The sequence below is a fragment of the Pelophylax lessonae genome (genome assembly GCF_965119305.1).
Source record: "Pelophylax lessonae genome assembly, chromosome: 4".
NCBI classification, from domain to species: domain Eukaryota; kingdom Metazoa; phylum Chordata; class Amphibia; order Anura; family Ranidae; genus Pelophylax; species Pelophylax lessonae.
Window position 1 is genome coordinate 500,799,199 of NC_138771.1, and position 17,179 is coordinate 500,816,377.

A 17,179-nucleotide genomic window follows, 5' to 3' on the forward strand; every position below is an offset into this window, starting at 1 on the left:
TCTCTGCCCCCTCCTGTAGTTTTCTGCAGGCAGTCTGTAGTGAGTGGGGCCTGTCGGGTCCCTTCCAAAGATAATATGGTACCTTTTGGCAGGTGATGCAGGCTTACACAAGGTGCAGACTCTAATCAGCAGTTAGTCTTCACTAGAGCACCACGCAAGGGGTTGTGAGCAAGAAACCCTAATGGTTCCTGGTTTCCATTCCTGTAAACTGGCACAAGGTTGTGACCCTCTGGATCACTCCAACAAGGGGTTGCTAGACAAAAGGGTTACGTTGTGGAGCCTTTTTTATAAAGAAACCGACAAGAGATTGGTCAGGTCCAGGCAGAGGCTGGGGCAGGCAGCAGGTAAGAGAGTAGTCTGGGTCAGGCAGAGATTGAGGCAGGTGGCAGACAAAAGAGTGGTCAGGTCCAGGAAGAGGCTGAGGCAGGTGGCAGGCAAGAGAGGGGCAAGGTCCAGGAAGAGGCTGTGGCAGGCAAGAGAGTGGTAAGGTCCAGGAAGAGGCTGAGGCAGGTGGCAGGCAAGAGAGTGGTAAGGTCCAGGAAGAGGTTGAGGCAGAAGGCAGGCAAGAGAGTGGTCAGGTCCAGGCAGATGTTGAGGTAGACAGCAGGCAAGAGAGTGGTAAGGTCCAGGCAGAGGCTGAGGCAGGTGGCAGGGAAGAGAGTGGTCAGGTCCAGGCAGAGGTTGAGGCAGACAGCAGGCAAGAGAGTGGTAAGGTCCAGGCAGAGGTTGACGCAGACGGCAGGCAAGAGAGTGGTCCGGTCCAGGCAGAGGTTGAGGCAGGCAACAGGCAAGAATGTGGTCAGGTGTAGACAGGTAAGAGAGTAGACTGGCCAGGCAATCCAGGCCAACATGATAGCAATCTAGCTCAAGGGTAGTTGGCAACAATACCCTGCAACAGCCACTTTTTTTTAATTTCAGGTACTTGCATAGCACTGACAATTTACACAGTGGCAGCACTTTAAACAAATTTATTATACAATCACATTAGTTCCTGCCCTCATGGTGCTTACAATCCAAGGTCCCTAACTCACATTCATATTAGGGCCAATTCAATTACCAGCATGTCTTTGGAGTGTGGGAGGAAACCCATGCAGGCACAAGGAGAACATGCAAGCTCCAGGCAGGTAGTGCCATGGTTGGTATTTGAAACAACGACCCCAGTGCTGCTAGGCAAAAGTGCTAACCACTTTACCACTGTGCTGCACTTCAAAGGCTGGTGTATAAATACCCACCTGGTCAGAGAACACTCCCAGCATCATCAATGTGTGCTAATGCCCATTGACTCATGTCTACACATGAATAGGTACCTTGTAAAGCCTAGAAACCTGGAGGTCCTTGGAATCCCTGAAAATCCTAGAGGATCCGGGGATCCTGGAGGTACTGGAAATGTAAGTACTGTAACATCCGCTCCCTGCACAGGCTATGTACAGCACAGTGCTGATGTCACAGCTACATTGACAAGGTAATATCTGAGTTTAGCAAAGGCAGATTTATTTACTTTGTGGATATTGAGGAATACACATGTCAAACACAAGGCCTGCGGGCTGAATCTGGCCCTCCAGGCCATTTCATGTGGCCCTCGCACCGCTCCTGCAGCAGCCCCCCTTTTGCAGCCGTGGAGAGGCTCACCTCTGCCCTCCCGCCTCAGCAGTCCACAGCAGAGAGGAGGACAGAACTCCTCCCACAGATCCTGTGCCTCTCTGTGCAGCTACAGCACCCCTTTGTCTCTGCCTCCCCCGGTCTCAGCCCTCCTCTGGTTCTCCTCCAGACCCTGCACTTTCTGCTTCCAGATCTGCCCCCAGTTTCTTAGCAGCAGCAGCACAAGGTAAGTGGGGGGGGGGGGGGGGAAGGGTGCAGTGTGATGTAAGGGAAGGTCTGGACTCTTGTCTTCTAATGGTGGGGGTGGGGGGGCTCTTGATATCTGATATAAAGGGGGGGGGGTGAGATGCTCTCGACATCTAGTCTTACAGATACAACCGGCTCTTTGAGGGCAACCTTAATGCTGATATGACCCACAATGAAATTGAGTTTGACACCCCTGCTCTAAAACATTCCCCTTCACTTCTCCTTATAAAAAAAAAATGTTATGTAGAGAGGTGACGGGAGGGTCAGGGTAGCTGGGGCAGCACAGACACTCCTAGAGGAGGAGAGAGCTAGACTTGCAGGGGGGAAGGGGCTGTGCTATTAAAGAGGAAGTAAACTCCCATCTTTAAGTTTTACCTATAGGTAAGCCTATATTAGGACTTACCTATAGGTAGTGTAAATATCTCCTGAACACGCCCTGTTTAGAAGATATTACTGAGCTAGCAGCCAGTTATGTCACTGGCGCATGCACTCTAAAGGAACAGCCACGCGTGCCGTTGCTTCAGAGCAGTGCACCTTGATGTCATTGCGCCTACGGCCAGTCACAGAGCTGGAGCCGCAAACCCTGAAGGAAGACCGGATAGAGATGGACGCTGCCTCCAGCGATGGAATTGCATTGCTGGAACGCTTAGTTTTCAGGTAAGTTTAACATAATGTGCTAGTATGTGGTGCATACTAGCTTATTATGCCTTTGCCTTGCAGGTAAGAAAAAAAAAAAAAAAAGTGCAGCCACTTTACAACTGCTTTAAATTGCCTCTACCTGGAGTAGTGAAATTTTCTAGGAAGGCCAGAGGCACTTTGCAAGTGAATAAAAAGTTGTTTGTGGAGTGGAAAAACACTGCAAGTAAGCGTTTTAAATGGTTGACTTTCTTGTGCTTTTACCTGTAATACTTATAGTTGCTGACAGGGTCTCTTTAACCTGGTAACGACCGCCCGCCGCAGTTTAACTGCAGCAGGCAGTCCCGCCTGCGCGAACCAATGTGGGTATACATCGGTCACGCACCTGCAGCTAGGGGGCGAACGCGCACCACTGGCGGTGCACTCCCACCCCCACTCGGCAGTGGAGACTCCGATGCATGGGGCCGGTGTTGTGACAGAATGCTATACCCGCCCCGCCCCCTGTAAGAACTCAATGACGCCTCAGCCCCGCCTCTTCTCGGTCAGCTGTTCGCTATACACATCGGACCTCCAGAATGCCTTGTGCGCATGCGCACCGGGGCGGAAATGACGAGGGTATAGCAATCTGAGCGGGTATAGCATTCTGTCACAACACCGGCGGTTACGATTGCTGCCGGCCACCCGCATTCGCTCCCCACTGTGAGAAAAGGACGGTCAGCTATTGTAAACACAGCTGACCGTTCTTCTCTCTGGAATGATCACAGAGTTCCTGTGATCCTTCTATATAGGATCACATGTCTCTATAGTCATTTCAAAAGCCCATCCCCCTCACAGTTAGAAACACTCTCCTAGGCTCACATTTAACCCCTTGATCACCCCTGGTATTAACCCCTTCCCTGCCAGTGTCATTATTACAGTAACAGCGCATATTTTTAGCACTGATTACTGTAGTAATGTCACTGGTACCCCCCATAAGTGTCAAAAATGTCAGTTAGGGGTCCGATCTGTCCCCGCTAAAAATCGCAGATCGCCGCCATTACTAGTAAAGAAAAAACAATAAAAATGACATAAATCTTTGCCGTAGTTAGTAGATGCGATAACTTTTGTGCAAACCAATCAAAATACGCTTATTGCAATTTTTGTTTACCAGAAATATGTAGCAGAAAACAAATTGGCCTAAAATGTAAAAAAAATTAGATTTTTATATTTTTTTTTTGGGAATGTTGTATAGCAGAATGTGAAAAAATATTTTTTTTTTAGAATTGTCGCTTTTTTTGTTTATAGCGCAAAAAATAAAAATCGCACAGGTGATCAAATGCCACCAAAAGAAAGCTCTATTTGTGGGGAAAAAAAGGCATCAATTTTATTTAGGTACAGCATCGCAAGACTGCGCAATCGTCCGTTAAATTAACGCAGTGCCGAATCGCAAAAAATGGCTTGGTTATTAAGGGGGAAAATCCTTCTGGTCCAGAAGTGGTTAACAGCACCGGCAAGGGGGTCACACTCCGCTCTACTTTTTTTTTTGTCTCAGATTTACAAATAATGAACTCATTAATATTTACAAGCAGGAATAAGTTTAAGCCAAACGTTTGTAAGAAGCGAGTGGAACAATTACTATGTATAATGAAATATAACATAACATGAATATAACAGCGTCAGCTCCATCTGGAAATCAATAGCGGTCACGGAGACTGCTGTAAATATCCAGCCGGGGACGGTATGTGACCAGAGGGCTGAAATATATCCCACAAATAATTGATTTCTTCTGTGTCTCTATATCTGTATGAAAGCGGAGAAGTGAAGACATGAGCCCCTTATCTGCGATCTGTCCCCATGAGCGCAGGCTGTAGATCTGGTGCCCGCGGCGTGATACCTCATATCATTGCGCATAACTGTCCAATTCCTCCAAATGATTCTCTAATCTGATGGGATCCGTTCCCGCCAGCCGAAACAAAGGACATTCTATTTTCCACCACGTTGTTTGTTTGTGCTCTACGCTAGACTATCCAGAGCTTAAAGTGGAAACATCAGTGTATTTTTAGCATGGGCGCTTTTTGGACTGTTACTGTAACGTTGACCTGAAAGCAACTTTTCCAATTTTTTAATGGCTTGCTGTTCCATATTTTGTTTGTTGCATTTAATTGGCAGATGTGTAAAATGTTCCCTCTAGTGATTATCTGAGAAGGTGATTAAAGTATATCCTGCTTACAGAATTTAGCAAGCCCTGACTCCTCCCTTATCAGAAGAATCAGTATTCAATCAGACAAGGGAAATCTCATAGCAAGCTGTAGATGCATTTTTTTTTTTTTTTTTTTTAGCTACCCCTTTAGAACTCTGGGAATGAAGTGTATATAGAAATTGTGTGGAGAGAAGTGGTCTGTATATAAATAGGTTGGCACCATCCCCTGGGGTAAAATGTATAATAGTGGAGTAGCCAGGTTGGTAGGCGACTAAAAAGAAATCTACCAAACTCTGGATATGGGGATTTGAATGTGCCAGTATATCAACAACCAAGACCAGAGAATATAATAAACATCAAAGAAAAAACCTGGAGCCTTGTCGTAGGTCCGGTGTGGGTAGGAGACGGTGAGACCCCAACCAAGCTGCAGCAGTTCGTGGGGTCTGAAGTGGTTACGGTGTCTGGTGGAGTGCTTGGAGCCTTTGGGAAGTACTAGGAGCATCCATCAATGGAAAATATACAACAAAACACTTTCAATAGTATATTATACTTTATACTGTACAGTATATACACTTTATAATAGTGGAGTAGCCAGGTTGGTAGGCGACTAAAAAGAAGTCTACCAAACTCTGGATATGGGGATTTGAATGTGCCAGTATTTCAACAACCAAGACCAAAGAATATAATAAACATCAAAGAAAAAATAATAATTTAGTTATTTAATTATAAAAATAACATACAGTAAAAATGTATGTCTGGTCTAGAAGTCATATAAACATCACAATTCATACAGTATCTCAAATACATCTTGTAGATCTACGCGTTTCGCTCAAAAGAGCTTCTTCAGGATCCAAGAGAATATTTTTTCAGACAGACTTTAATTAAATCACAATATCTAGAATAGTGAATAATCCACCATATCAGCATACATCAAATATCATATATCTATAAAGGAAAGGAAAAAAAGGGGGGGGGGGAGAGATTGGAGAAAGGGAAAAGAACGGGGGAAGGAGGAAAAGTGTATGTCATCAGACTGAATTGGGCCATGGGGGGGGGGGGGGGAAGAGTTCCAAATAATTGGAAGGCGGAGAGGAGGGTACAACAACTTAAATCCATATATAAATAGCCTTACCCTTTAATAGCAAGTAGAAAGTTTCTACAGAAATTGGTAGTGTATGACGACATCTTGTAACCTATATAGGCTGCAACTAGGGAAAATATAGCAAAAAATTAAAAAATAAATAAATATAAAAGGAAAAAGATAAAAAAAGATTGATGAATGGTGTGAGTGCAATAAATAAAAAAAAGGGAGAACCCCAGTTGGGGTAAAAGGTGTATAATGAATAAAGCCCGTGCGAGGTGCATAGAGTGCATATATCAATACTTGCAAGCCGAAGTGATCACAAAGTGCTCATACAGAGTAAGCGCCAGACAGCCCACAAAAAAAAAAAGGGGGGAGCGAAATGCGTATATCTACAAGATGTATTTGAGATATGAATTGTGATGTTTATATGACTTCTAGACCAGACATATATTTTTACTGTATGTTATTTTTATAATTAAATAACTAAATTATTATTTTTTCTTTGATGTTTATTATATTCTTTGGTCTTGGTTGTTGATATACTGGCATATTTAAATCCCCCTATCCAGAGTTTGGTAGACTTCTTTTTAGTCGCCTACCAACCTGGCTACTCCACTATTATAAAGTGTATATACTGTACAGTATAAAGTATAATATACTATTGAAAGTGTTTTGTTGTATCTTTTCCGTTGACGGATGCTCCTAGTGCTTCCCAAAGGCTCCAAGCACTCCATCAGACACCGTAACCACTTCAGACCCCACGAACCGCTGCAGCTTGGTTGGGGTCTCACCGTCTCCTACCCACCCTGGACCTACGACAAGGCTCCATGTTCCCGTGGGTGACCCTCTCTTTCCCCAGAGAGTGAAGCAGGAACAAGACCAAGCTCTTACACAAGCTCTTACAAGAGCTTAGTGATTATCCAAGGGAGTATGAAGGACATAGCAATCCCTTGTAGCATATTCCCCCAATGAGAGACAGGACTCTAGATTGAGGGTGAAGTATATCTCAACTTTATTGAACAAAAAACAACTTTTATACAGTTTTCCCCCACAAGGTTACCGCCCAGGTGGACCCTGTTGAAAACAGGCCTTGACATTCACAATCCAATGAAAACAGAGTTTTACACTCCCATACAGTGTACACAAAGATATACACTGTTTGACAATCCCCCCTCCACCTTAGTGGCCAATCCACATACACATATACATCCCATAATAAGCTTATCTTAAGGCAGACAGAACAATGTGAGGTCATTAACATTTAACAATTAGACAGGCACAATCCACATTCCTTCCCAATACAGAAACAATAGGGAAGTCTGCCAATGACAGTCTATGTGTCTCTCTCACAGACACGCACATGGAATACACCATGTAACGTGGTATTAAATCTTCATATTTATATATGAAGATATGGTTGACAAATATTACTGTCCCATCTGAAGCAATTTAAACCATTAAGTATCTGCTCCTCACCTCCAGTGACGGTGAATACTGTCACAATCCCCTTACATACTGAAATAGACTATTTCACCGTGACCAAGTGAAATAGTCTATTTCACTATATAATCAGTTTGTCGCTGAGCAGAGCGGGGTGTACCAAGATGGCCGTCGCCACCTTCTACCTGCAGGTTTTTCTGCTATACTAGACTACAATATTAATACAAATGTAATCAGTGCTGTATTTTGGCCTAGGCCAACAAGGCCCAGGCCTAGGGCGGCACTTTGCAGGGGGGCAGCAAAAAAGCTGCCCCCCTCCACCTGAGACTCTATTGGCCACTGGTTGCTAGAGCTGCCTCTCTCATTCCCCCTCACCCCCACTCTCTCTCTCTCTCCCCCATCCTTTCTCTCTCACTCCTTCTCTCTCTCTTTCTCTCACCACTCCCCTCTCACCCCCCCTCTCTCTTATCCCCCCTCTCCTCTCTCTCATCCCCCCTCTCACTCTCTCTCTCTCATCCCTCCTCTCTCTCTTATCCCCCCTCTCCTCTCTCTCATCCCCCCTCTCACTCTATCTCTCTCATCCCTCCTCTCTCTCTCATCCCCCCTCTCCTCTCTCTCTTATCCCCCCTCTCCTCTCTCTCATCCCCCCTCTCACTCTCTCTCTCTCATCCCCCCTCTCCTCTCTCTCTTATCCCCCCTCTCCTCTCTCTTATCCCCCCTCTCCTCTCTCTCTCATCCCCCCTCTCACTCTTTCTCTCATCCCCCCTCTCACTCTTTCTCTCTCATCCCCCCTCTCCTCTCTCTCATCCCCCCTCTCCTCTCTCTCTCATCCCCCCTCACCCACCCCCCCCTCTCTCTCCCTCACCCACCCCCCCCCCCCCTCTCGTGAGATCTCAGGGGTTCAATTGGTCCTTCGATTTTGGAGGGAGCCACATCCGTTAAAAAATAAGGAGTGGGGCAAATTTTCATAGGAGGGGGAGGGGGGGGTGCCCAATTTTAGTCTTGCCTAGGGCAGCACAAAACCAAAATACACCACTGAATGTAATACTGTGATTCAGTATATATGATGAGTTTATTGCTAGAATAAATGTAAAATTCAAGACTTGCATGGGTGTAAGAAGATGTCTGTCTCTGCTTCGTGTTCTGTCACATTAGGAAAGCTATTGGAACGCATAGCGGCCATGCTGGAACACATGGCGCTTGCGCAGTAAGTTGTTCTGGTCCATACGTCACTTCCGGTTGCAGAACCTGATAGGTAGCGGTATTCTGATAGAACACCGGCCATAGACAGTTCGAACCATCTATGGGCAGGCTGAATATACCCAAGTTGATCGATTTATTAGCTTGGGTACAACCAGCCTGTCAGATTTTATGTGCGATTATCGCTAGCGGCTGTTATAGCATCTATCAGTAATCACTATGTTCAGTAATCACTCACTGTCGGGAGAACATAATAGCTCCACGAAAGGGATTCCCCCATCAACACTGACTGTGTTTATGGGGAAATCCAGCGACTTTCTTATGGCCGGCATTAGGATTATACAACCTCCCTATGTTATGGGGATGGGTAGATGGGGAGGTCCTTTCTTAGGGTGACAACTGTGCTCATCCATAGATATAGTACACTGACTGAATGGTGTCACTCTGGGACAAGATGTATTACTGGGTCGATCATCAGGTGATAATGAAGGATAAAAAACTGAAAAAACAAAAGGAATGCAGCCATCTCATCTAAAGACTTGTAAAATGCAATATATTACATTTTTGGTCTTGGGTTAAAATATAAATCAGATATACAATATGTTATCATGTTACATATATGCATGTTAAAGTGGAAATAAACTCAAAGGCATAATTTGTACCTATAGGTAGCTTATAATAAGGCTTACCTATAGGTAGTGTAAATATCTCCTCAATGTGTACCGGTTAGGAGTTATTTACATTGCATGCAGCAGATGACGTCATCGCGCGTGCGCTCTGAAGGAACGGCCACCCGTGCTGTTCCTTCAGATACCTGTGCTGTGAATGATGGCTTACCCCGCGCATGCGCGGGAGTGACGTCATCACGGCTTTGGCCAGTCACACAGCCGGTGTCCGCGGACCCAGAAGGAAGACAGAGGAAGATGGACACTGCCTCCAGCATTTACATTGTATCGCTGAAGGGCTTCGTTTTCAGGTAAGTGTCACATAATGTGCTAGTATGCGATGCATACTAGCACATTATGTCTTTACCTTGCAGGTCCGAATAAAATAAACACCCAGCGGTTTACACCTGCTTTAAGTAATGTGTCCATGCAACACTTCCAGGTATTTGTCACCTTTTAGAGAGATAGAGTTGCTCCCCTGACAATGCCTTCATCTGCTTTTCTCTCCAGAAGGACGGAACCACCTTTGTTAAGGCATCATCTAGGGTCAACATATGCTTCCTGGACTGAGATGTCGGCCCAAAGATGAAAAAAATCCATGCGTGTTGGTTTTGCACGGTAACATTCATATTGATTTATATGCTGTGCTTCCTTCTTTTGTTTTAATCTCAGTCTATATAAGATACTGTAAATTAATCAGCCATAATTTCATGACCACCCACCTAATATTGGATAGATCCCCCTTTGCCATCAAAACAGCCCCTTTTATGTCCAAAACAGCTAACCCATTGTGGCATGGACTCCACTAGACCTCTGAAGGTATGCTGTGGTATCTGGCACCAAGCCATCAATAGCAGATTCTTTAAAGCGGTTGTAAACCCACCTTGAGAACTTTTACCTATAGGTAGGCCTTTAATAAGACTTACCTATAGGTACTGTATATATCTCCTATAACTTGCACCGTTTAGGAGATATTTACATTGCATGCAGCCAGTGATGTCATCGGCTGCATGCGCTCTGAAGAAACGGCCGACCGTGCCGTTTCTTCAGACCCCTGTGCCGTGACCGGCGGCTCCCGCGGGTATGCGCAGGAGTGACGTCACGCGGCTCCGGCCAGTAATACAGGCGGAGTTCGCAGACCCGGAAAAAAGACGGGTGAAGATGGATGCGGTTGCCAGCGGGGACAACGTGGGCTTCGTTTGCAAGTAAGTTTTACATAATGTTCTAGTATGCGATGCATACTAGCACATTATGCATTTACTTTGCAAGGGGAAAAAAAAAACAGAAAAAAAAAACCCGAAAAAAACCAGGAAGAGTTTACTTCCTCTTTAACCACTTTACCACCGGAGGATTTTGCTGTCTTACGTCTGGGCCACTTTTTGCGATTCGGCGCTGTGCGAATTTAACTGACAATTGCGCGGTCATGCAACGCCCTACCCAAACGAAATTTACGTCCTTTTTTTCCCCACAAACAGAGCTTTCTTCTTGGTGGTATTTGATCACCTGTGCGATTTTTACTTTTTGCGCTATAAACAAAAAAGGAGCGACAATTTTGAAAAAATAACAATATTTTTCAAATTTTTTTATATGAAATTCCCCCCCAAAAAAATGTAAAAATCAAAAATTTTTATCATTTTAGGCCAATTTGTTTTCTGCTACATATTTTTGGTAAAAAAAATCGCAATAAGCGTATTTTGATTGGTTTGCGCAAAAGTTATTGCATTTACTAACTAAGGGAAAGATTTCTGTCGTTTTTTTCTTTTTGCGGGACTGCGACATTGCGGCGGACAGATCGGACCATTGACTGACATTTTTGACACTTTTGGGGTTACCAGTGACATTACTGCAGTAATCAGTGCTATAAATATGCAGGGTTAATTTTATTGGAGAGGGAGGGGTTAATGTATTCCTGGTGCTTACTAACGGGTGTGGGGGGAGGTGACTGAGTGACACAAGGACAGATCGAGGGTTCAGCTATGCAATCTGACCCTGCCTGTCACTTAGGAGATCCGCCTACTTTGTTTACACAAGCGGGCGGATCTCCAGACTCGATTCCCCGACGATCGGGGATGAGCGGCGGTGATCACTGAATACAGCGGGAGCGCGCCGCCGAGAAGGGGGAGTGTCTGGCGACGTAGACCTACGTCGCCAGACGATAACGAACCACTTTGCCGCAGTAGAGCTCTAGTGAGCAGTGGTAAAGGGGTTAAAGTGGTTGTAAAGGCTCAAGGTTTTTTCCTTCATGCATTCTATGCTTCTATGCATGAGGGCAAAAAAAACCTTCTGTGTGCAACAGCCCCCCCCCCCCCATACTTTTTTTTTAGCCAATTGGGGCGTACCCCGGATTAGGTAAATCAACACATAACTACCTACATACTACTACAAAAACATAGAAGCCAGTAACAGCCTCAGCATCATAGATCCAGGCTGAAACTAGCCTAAAGTGCACCCTTTCATACCACAGTTCCCCCCTCCCCCCCCCCCCAATACTTACCAGAGTCTGATCTCGCTCCACCGCTGTGCACAAGAGCCAATGGCTCCCACTGCTGTCAATTACAGCCAGTGAGCCAATGAGGAGAGAGAGGGGCAGGGTTGAGCCACGGCTCTGTGTGTAAATGGACGTGCATAGCAGCCGCTCGCGAGCGAGCCTTGCCTGGGTGCCCCCATAGCACGTTGCTTGCTTGGGATGTCGGCAGGAGAAAGAGGGGCCAGGAGCGCCAGCGGTGGACTCCAAAAAGAGGAGGTTCGGAGCTGCTCTGTGAAAAACCACTGGGGAGAAAAGGGCTGGATGATGCTGGAGTCAGAAAATGAGACAGGCTGTGTCTGAGAAGCTCACAGTGTGCAGTGAAATCAAAGTAGTTTTGGTAGAGAAGAGGAGCCTGTTCAGCGGTGATAGACAGATGGGAAGGCTGGAGTTCAGCTTTAGATAACAGGAATGGATGAAATGTGACATTATTTCTCAGGAATTCCCTTTAATATGCTCAGCATGGATAACACAGCGCACACAAAAATAAAATCGTTTCTGCTCAACTTCCCTGCACTGATCGCTCGCTGCGATAACGGGAAATGTCCGTGCGTCATCTCTATCCTCTATCAGCCCGTCTGGCCTTTCCTATTTATTATGTATTCCTCAAACTACCATACAGAACAATTGTTGTCATTATCAGGCCTGCCAAATATTTACTGATCCCAAATATTTTATTACGATTCCCCTCCCCCCCCTCAGCGACTTATCGGAAGATCTGGCTTCTGCATTGCTCGCTATTTATATCTCCTCTCCCCCTGTCTTTGATAACCGCAAATCTCATAACGAAATGAATCCTCTGGATCACTGGGCTGTGCCAGGGATGGAAAATGCACAGTACAGCTCTTAAAGTGGTCCTGTCATCAGATGTATATTCCATGTTCGGTACAGCATGCTAAGCAGTATATGTCAGTGTAACACTTCCAGGTATTTATTACCTCTCACAGTACTCCCCCTCCTGACAATGCCTCCATCTCCACTCTCTCTAAAAGGACGGCACCATCTTTGTTCAGGCATCATCCAGGGTCACCGTCTACTAGGACTGAGATTTGGCTCAGAGATTACTCAGACATGTAAATCCTGATGCCTGTAAGGCCCCTTTCACACCAGCGGACAGATCAGGTCCACTTGTCTGCATAGGTGTCAAACACATAGACATGTGTATATACTGATGGTGTCAGTAGGTAAGAGATCGGTGTCTGTAGTTTTATTGTTATTTTTTATTCTTTTTTTACAATTTTATTTTTTTTTGTTAGCCTAGTTAGGAAGCTTTGGTGAAATATCAGGGGTCTAAACAGGGGGAATCTGCACCACAAGGGGTGATTAGGGTGTGCCCAGGCACACCTGGCACACCCTGTGCGCACGCCTATGCTTGTCTGTTTTCCAGGCGGACCTGATCAGACCACCTATTGGTCTCTATGGGGCAGTGATGTCAGCTGACATGTGTCCGCTGTCACCCGCCGGTATCTCATCCAATCCGGTCTGCTAAAACAGACGGAAGAGGATACGTTTGACATCCATCCAGGGGATCGGATGACAATCGGATAGAAATGGACATGTAGTCAGTTTCCATCCCACAGCCCCATAGAAAGCAGCTGTGTCCATGTCTGCTCCGCATTGACCTGTCAACCGCCTGCTCAGCGGGGATTAGCAGAGAGATCCCCTGCTGAGCAGGAGAATCCGCTTGGATGGATTGCGCCCCTGTATAATAAGGGGCCTAAAGTTTACAAATGACACAGATCTGCCCATATAGCAGCCTCTCACCTTGTGACTTGCTACAAAGTTACAATGTTGCAGTCTGATCAATGGAGGAGAGGAGATTGAGGAAATGCTTCCCCCTTCCTGCAGCAGACTGATGACATCATCTCAGTCTAACTAAGCATTTAGTGATGCAGATTGAGATTTGGGAGAGGTGAGCGCTCCCATTCATCACTATGGAGCTTGCAGTGGTTCCTGTGCACTGGAATGTAGACACTGGGTGTAATAAAGGGAACCCCCCCGCCCTGCATCTGAGCTCTGATTGTATGGCATGCCAACTAACTGGGGTGGGTAGTTGTATTCCATTCTTTTTACACAAATGCAAAAACCTTTAGGGCTCTTTCACACGGTCCGCCTCCGTAGGCGGATCCGTGCTGCTCAGCGGGGATCGATCCGCGATCCCCGCTGAGCCGGCGGATGACAGCTCCGTCTCCGCTTGCAGTACGGAGAGGGAGGTGTCACAGCCCCCGCTGCTCTCTATGGGGAATTGGATGAGAGCGGAACGCCTGTCCGCTCTCATCCGATCCCATCCGATCCAATCCCCAGGACAAATGGAAAATAGGGTTTCCATCCGTCCGGATTTCACGGACAGGATCGGATGCGAATGGCAGCGGGTGTCAGCGGACATGTCACCGCTGACATCCGCTGCTCCATAGGGCTGAATGGGCATCCGATCAGATCCGCCTAAAAAACTGGACCGCCCGTGTGAAAGAGCCCTTAGGCATGCTTTCAGAATCACACCTAAAATAGCACTTTTCTTGCCTTAAAGTATTACTAAACCTATAACAGTAAAATCACTCTGTATATGCATGCTTGTTATATTAACTGTGGAACTTAAGGGTTAATCCTCTGCATTTTGTAAAAAGTACAGAGCCTTTGGCGTCATTCTGCAAATGCTCAGTTTGGTGTTTTTCTAGAGTTTTCTTTTTTTTTTTGGGGGGGGGGGGTGTATGTGATCAGCACAGGGCCAATCAACACTGTCCAGACAGAAGGTCAGGGGTTCTTCAGCCTCATAGGACAGTCAGAGGAGAATGAAAACTCCTCCCACAAGCTGTAATCAGACACTGATAGAAGTCACAAGACTGCTATATACCGCTGATGAGAAAAGGTATTTAGTAGGGATCAACCGATTATCGGGGGGCCGATATGCACTTTTTCCGATATATCGGAATCGGCCCCTGAGGTTACCGATATTTCGGAAAATACTTGTACCAGAGTGATGCCTGCAGCTAGAGGCATCACCCCGGTACCGGCGTCCATAGCCGACGGTCGGCTGTCTTGTAATGAAAACCGATGCGGCAGAGAAGCCACTCAGCTGTCATTACAAGGAGCGAGAGGGGACGTCCCCCCCCCCCCTCCCCCCGCCTTCCGTGGCTCGCCCGGGTCTCCTGTCCTGATATGCGATGACCAAAATATTGGTATCGGTAATAAAAAAAACGATATCGGTCGATCACTAGTATTTAGCAGTTTATGTTTCCTAATATAATTGCATTTCCATCTTCTGTGTACTGTGGGGGAGTAGATATAATGAATGCAGGGGCCTGCTGGGTTTAGTAACATTTTAAATTGTCTATGAAGATTGAGCTTAAAATGTTTAGATTTAATTTTCGTATTATCTATTTAATAATTAATAAATACAATTAAAAACCAATTCTGATATGTACACTGTCTTTCGATATATTTGGTTTTTGCATACACGGGCAGATGATCGCTCAATGATGGTGGAGCGCTAGAGCTGGATCTCCGTACACACAGAGCTGACAGCAGCGGGCGGTGACATTCCTCCTCCCTCCTGTGATTGGCAGGCGGCTCGTTGCTCCGCCCCTTCCTGATTTGTCCTGGGCCGCTCCCCGTAGGGTGGGTGTAGCAAGATGGCGGCGTCCATGCTGGCCCGGGTATGTGTGACCCTTCGGACTCCGGGGCTGTGCGGTGTGGCCCCGGGGAGGGTGAGGCAATACGCCAATGACCCGGCCGTGTCAGGAAAAGGTAAGAGGGCTTTCTGTGTGGACTACAACTCCCAGCATGCCTTATTTCTGTCTCCAGCAGAGGGGTTACAACTCCCAGTGTGCTTTCTATATGTCTAAAGGGGGGAATCCTCTGTTGGCTGAACTACAAATATCAGCATGACCGTTCCTCTGGCTGGGGTGGGAATAGAATACCATAAGGGGGCGCCAGAACCTCCCCCAGATGAGTTCAGCATATTAAAGTGGACCTGTTTTCAGATGTATCCTATCATATGCTATGTAATATGACATTATAACACCCCCAGATATTTATTACCCCATCACAGGGATCACACTACTACCCTGACTATCCCTTCATCGGATCTACTACCCAGAAGGCACCATCTTTGTTTAGGCATCATCCAGGGTCACTGTCTATTTCCTGGACAGAAATGCCTGCTCACATATTCTTCAATCAAGTAAATCCTGGTGTCTGTGCAGGTCTTGGCACAGATCAGCCTCTTACCTTTTCATTTTTCTACAAAATTACAATGCACAGTCTGATCACTGGGGGAGGGGAGACTGAGGAAATGCTTCCTCCTGCCTGCAGCAGAATGATGGTATAATCTAACCCTAGGCAAAGTCGCTGACTGGCACTCCATGATGGCTTTTTTTTTTTTCATATTTCAATATTTTTTATTGTAGCAACAAGTAGAGTTGCACTGAAAATAAATTTTGGTCCCGAAAAAGTATTTAAAAAAGTATTCATATTTTTATATATAATTGTATTCGACTTTTTAATTTAATATGATGAATTTAAATGAATATTTATTGTCGGCCATTATTGGCACCTTTTTTAGAGCAAGAAAAGCTCCAGAAAAATGCATCTCTTTAACCACTTAAGCCCCGGAGGATTTGGCTGCTCAAAGACCAGGCCCTGCGTGACTTTAACGAACAATTGCGCGGTTGTGCGACGCTGTTCCTAAATGAAATTGAAGTCCTTTTTTCCCCACAAACAGAGCTTTCTTTTGGTGGTATTTGATCACCTCTGCGATTTTTTTTTTTTTTTTTTTTTTTTTTTTTCCCGCTATAAACAAAAAAAGAGCGACAATTTTGAAAAAATAACAATATTTTACACATTTGTTTTATATGAAATTCCCCCACAAAAAATGTAAAAATCAAAATTTTATTAACATTTTAGGCCAATTTGTTTTCTGCTACATTTGTTTGGTAAAAAAAATCGCAATAAGCGTATTTTGATTGGTTTGCGCAAAAGTTACTGCGTCTTCTTAACTACGGGAAAGATTTATGTCATTTTTATTGTTGTTTTTTTTTTACTAGTAATGTCGGCGATCTGCATTTTTTTTTTTTTCCTGGACTGCAACATTGCAGCGGACAGATCGGTCCCTTAACTGACATTTTTGACACTTTTGGGGGTACCAGTGACATTACTACAGTAATCAGTGCTAAAAATATGCACTGTTACTGTAAAAATGACACTTGCAGGGAAGGGGTTAACTTTATTGGTGATCAAGGGGTTAAGTGTGTCCCTAGGGGAGTGATTCTAACTGTCAGGGGGCGTGGCTTGTTAGATCATCACAGAGACATACGATCCTACATAGCAGGATCGCATAGCCTCTGTCATGATCTAAGGGAGAATGACAGATGGCTGTGTTTACATCAACCGTCTGTCTTTCTCCCTCTCCTGAGGGAGATTGCGAGTGGCCGGGGACATTGGAGCCGCCGGTCACACGCGCGGGGATGTCAGTGAACGATCGGGGGCGGGAGCGTGGCGGCGCGCGCTCTCGCCCCCTACAGGCTCGTGGGCGAGTGATGTACCCATATGTCCCTTTGCCCAGGAGAGGCTGACTGCCGCAGTATATAGTCATGCGGCAGTCAGCAAGT

General features: G+C 45.7%; 1 protein-coding gene across 1 annotated transcript in view; it reads left to right on the forward strand.

Annotated features, from left to right (window-relative positions):
- Positions 1-15,161: 15,161 nt before the first annotated feature.
- The window catches only part of MRPS35 (mitochondrial ribosomal protein S35), a 30,562-nt gene continuing 28,544 nt past the window's right edge, over positions 15,162-17,179 (forward strand). The window contains exon 1 of the mRNA XM_082255352.1: positions 15,162-15,317. Within this exon, the coding sequence (XP_082111478.1) occupies positions 15,203-15,317 (115 nt within the window). The 5' untranslated portion in view covers positions 15,162-15,202. The remainder of the gene's footprint in view (positions 15,318-17,179) is intronic.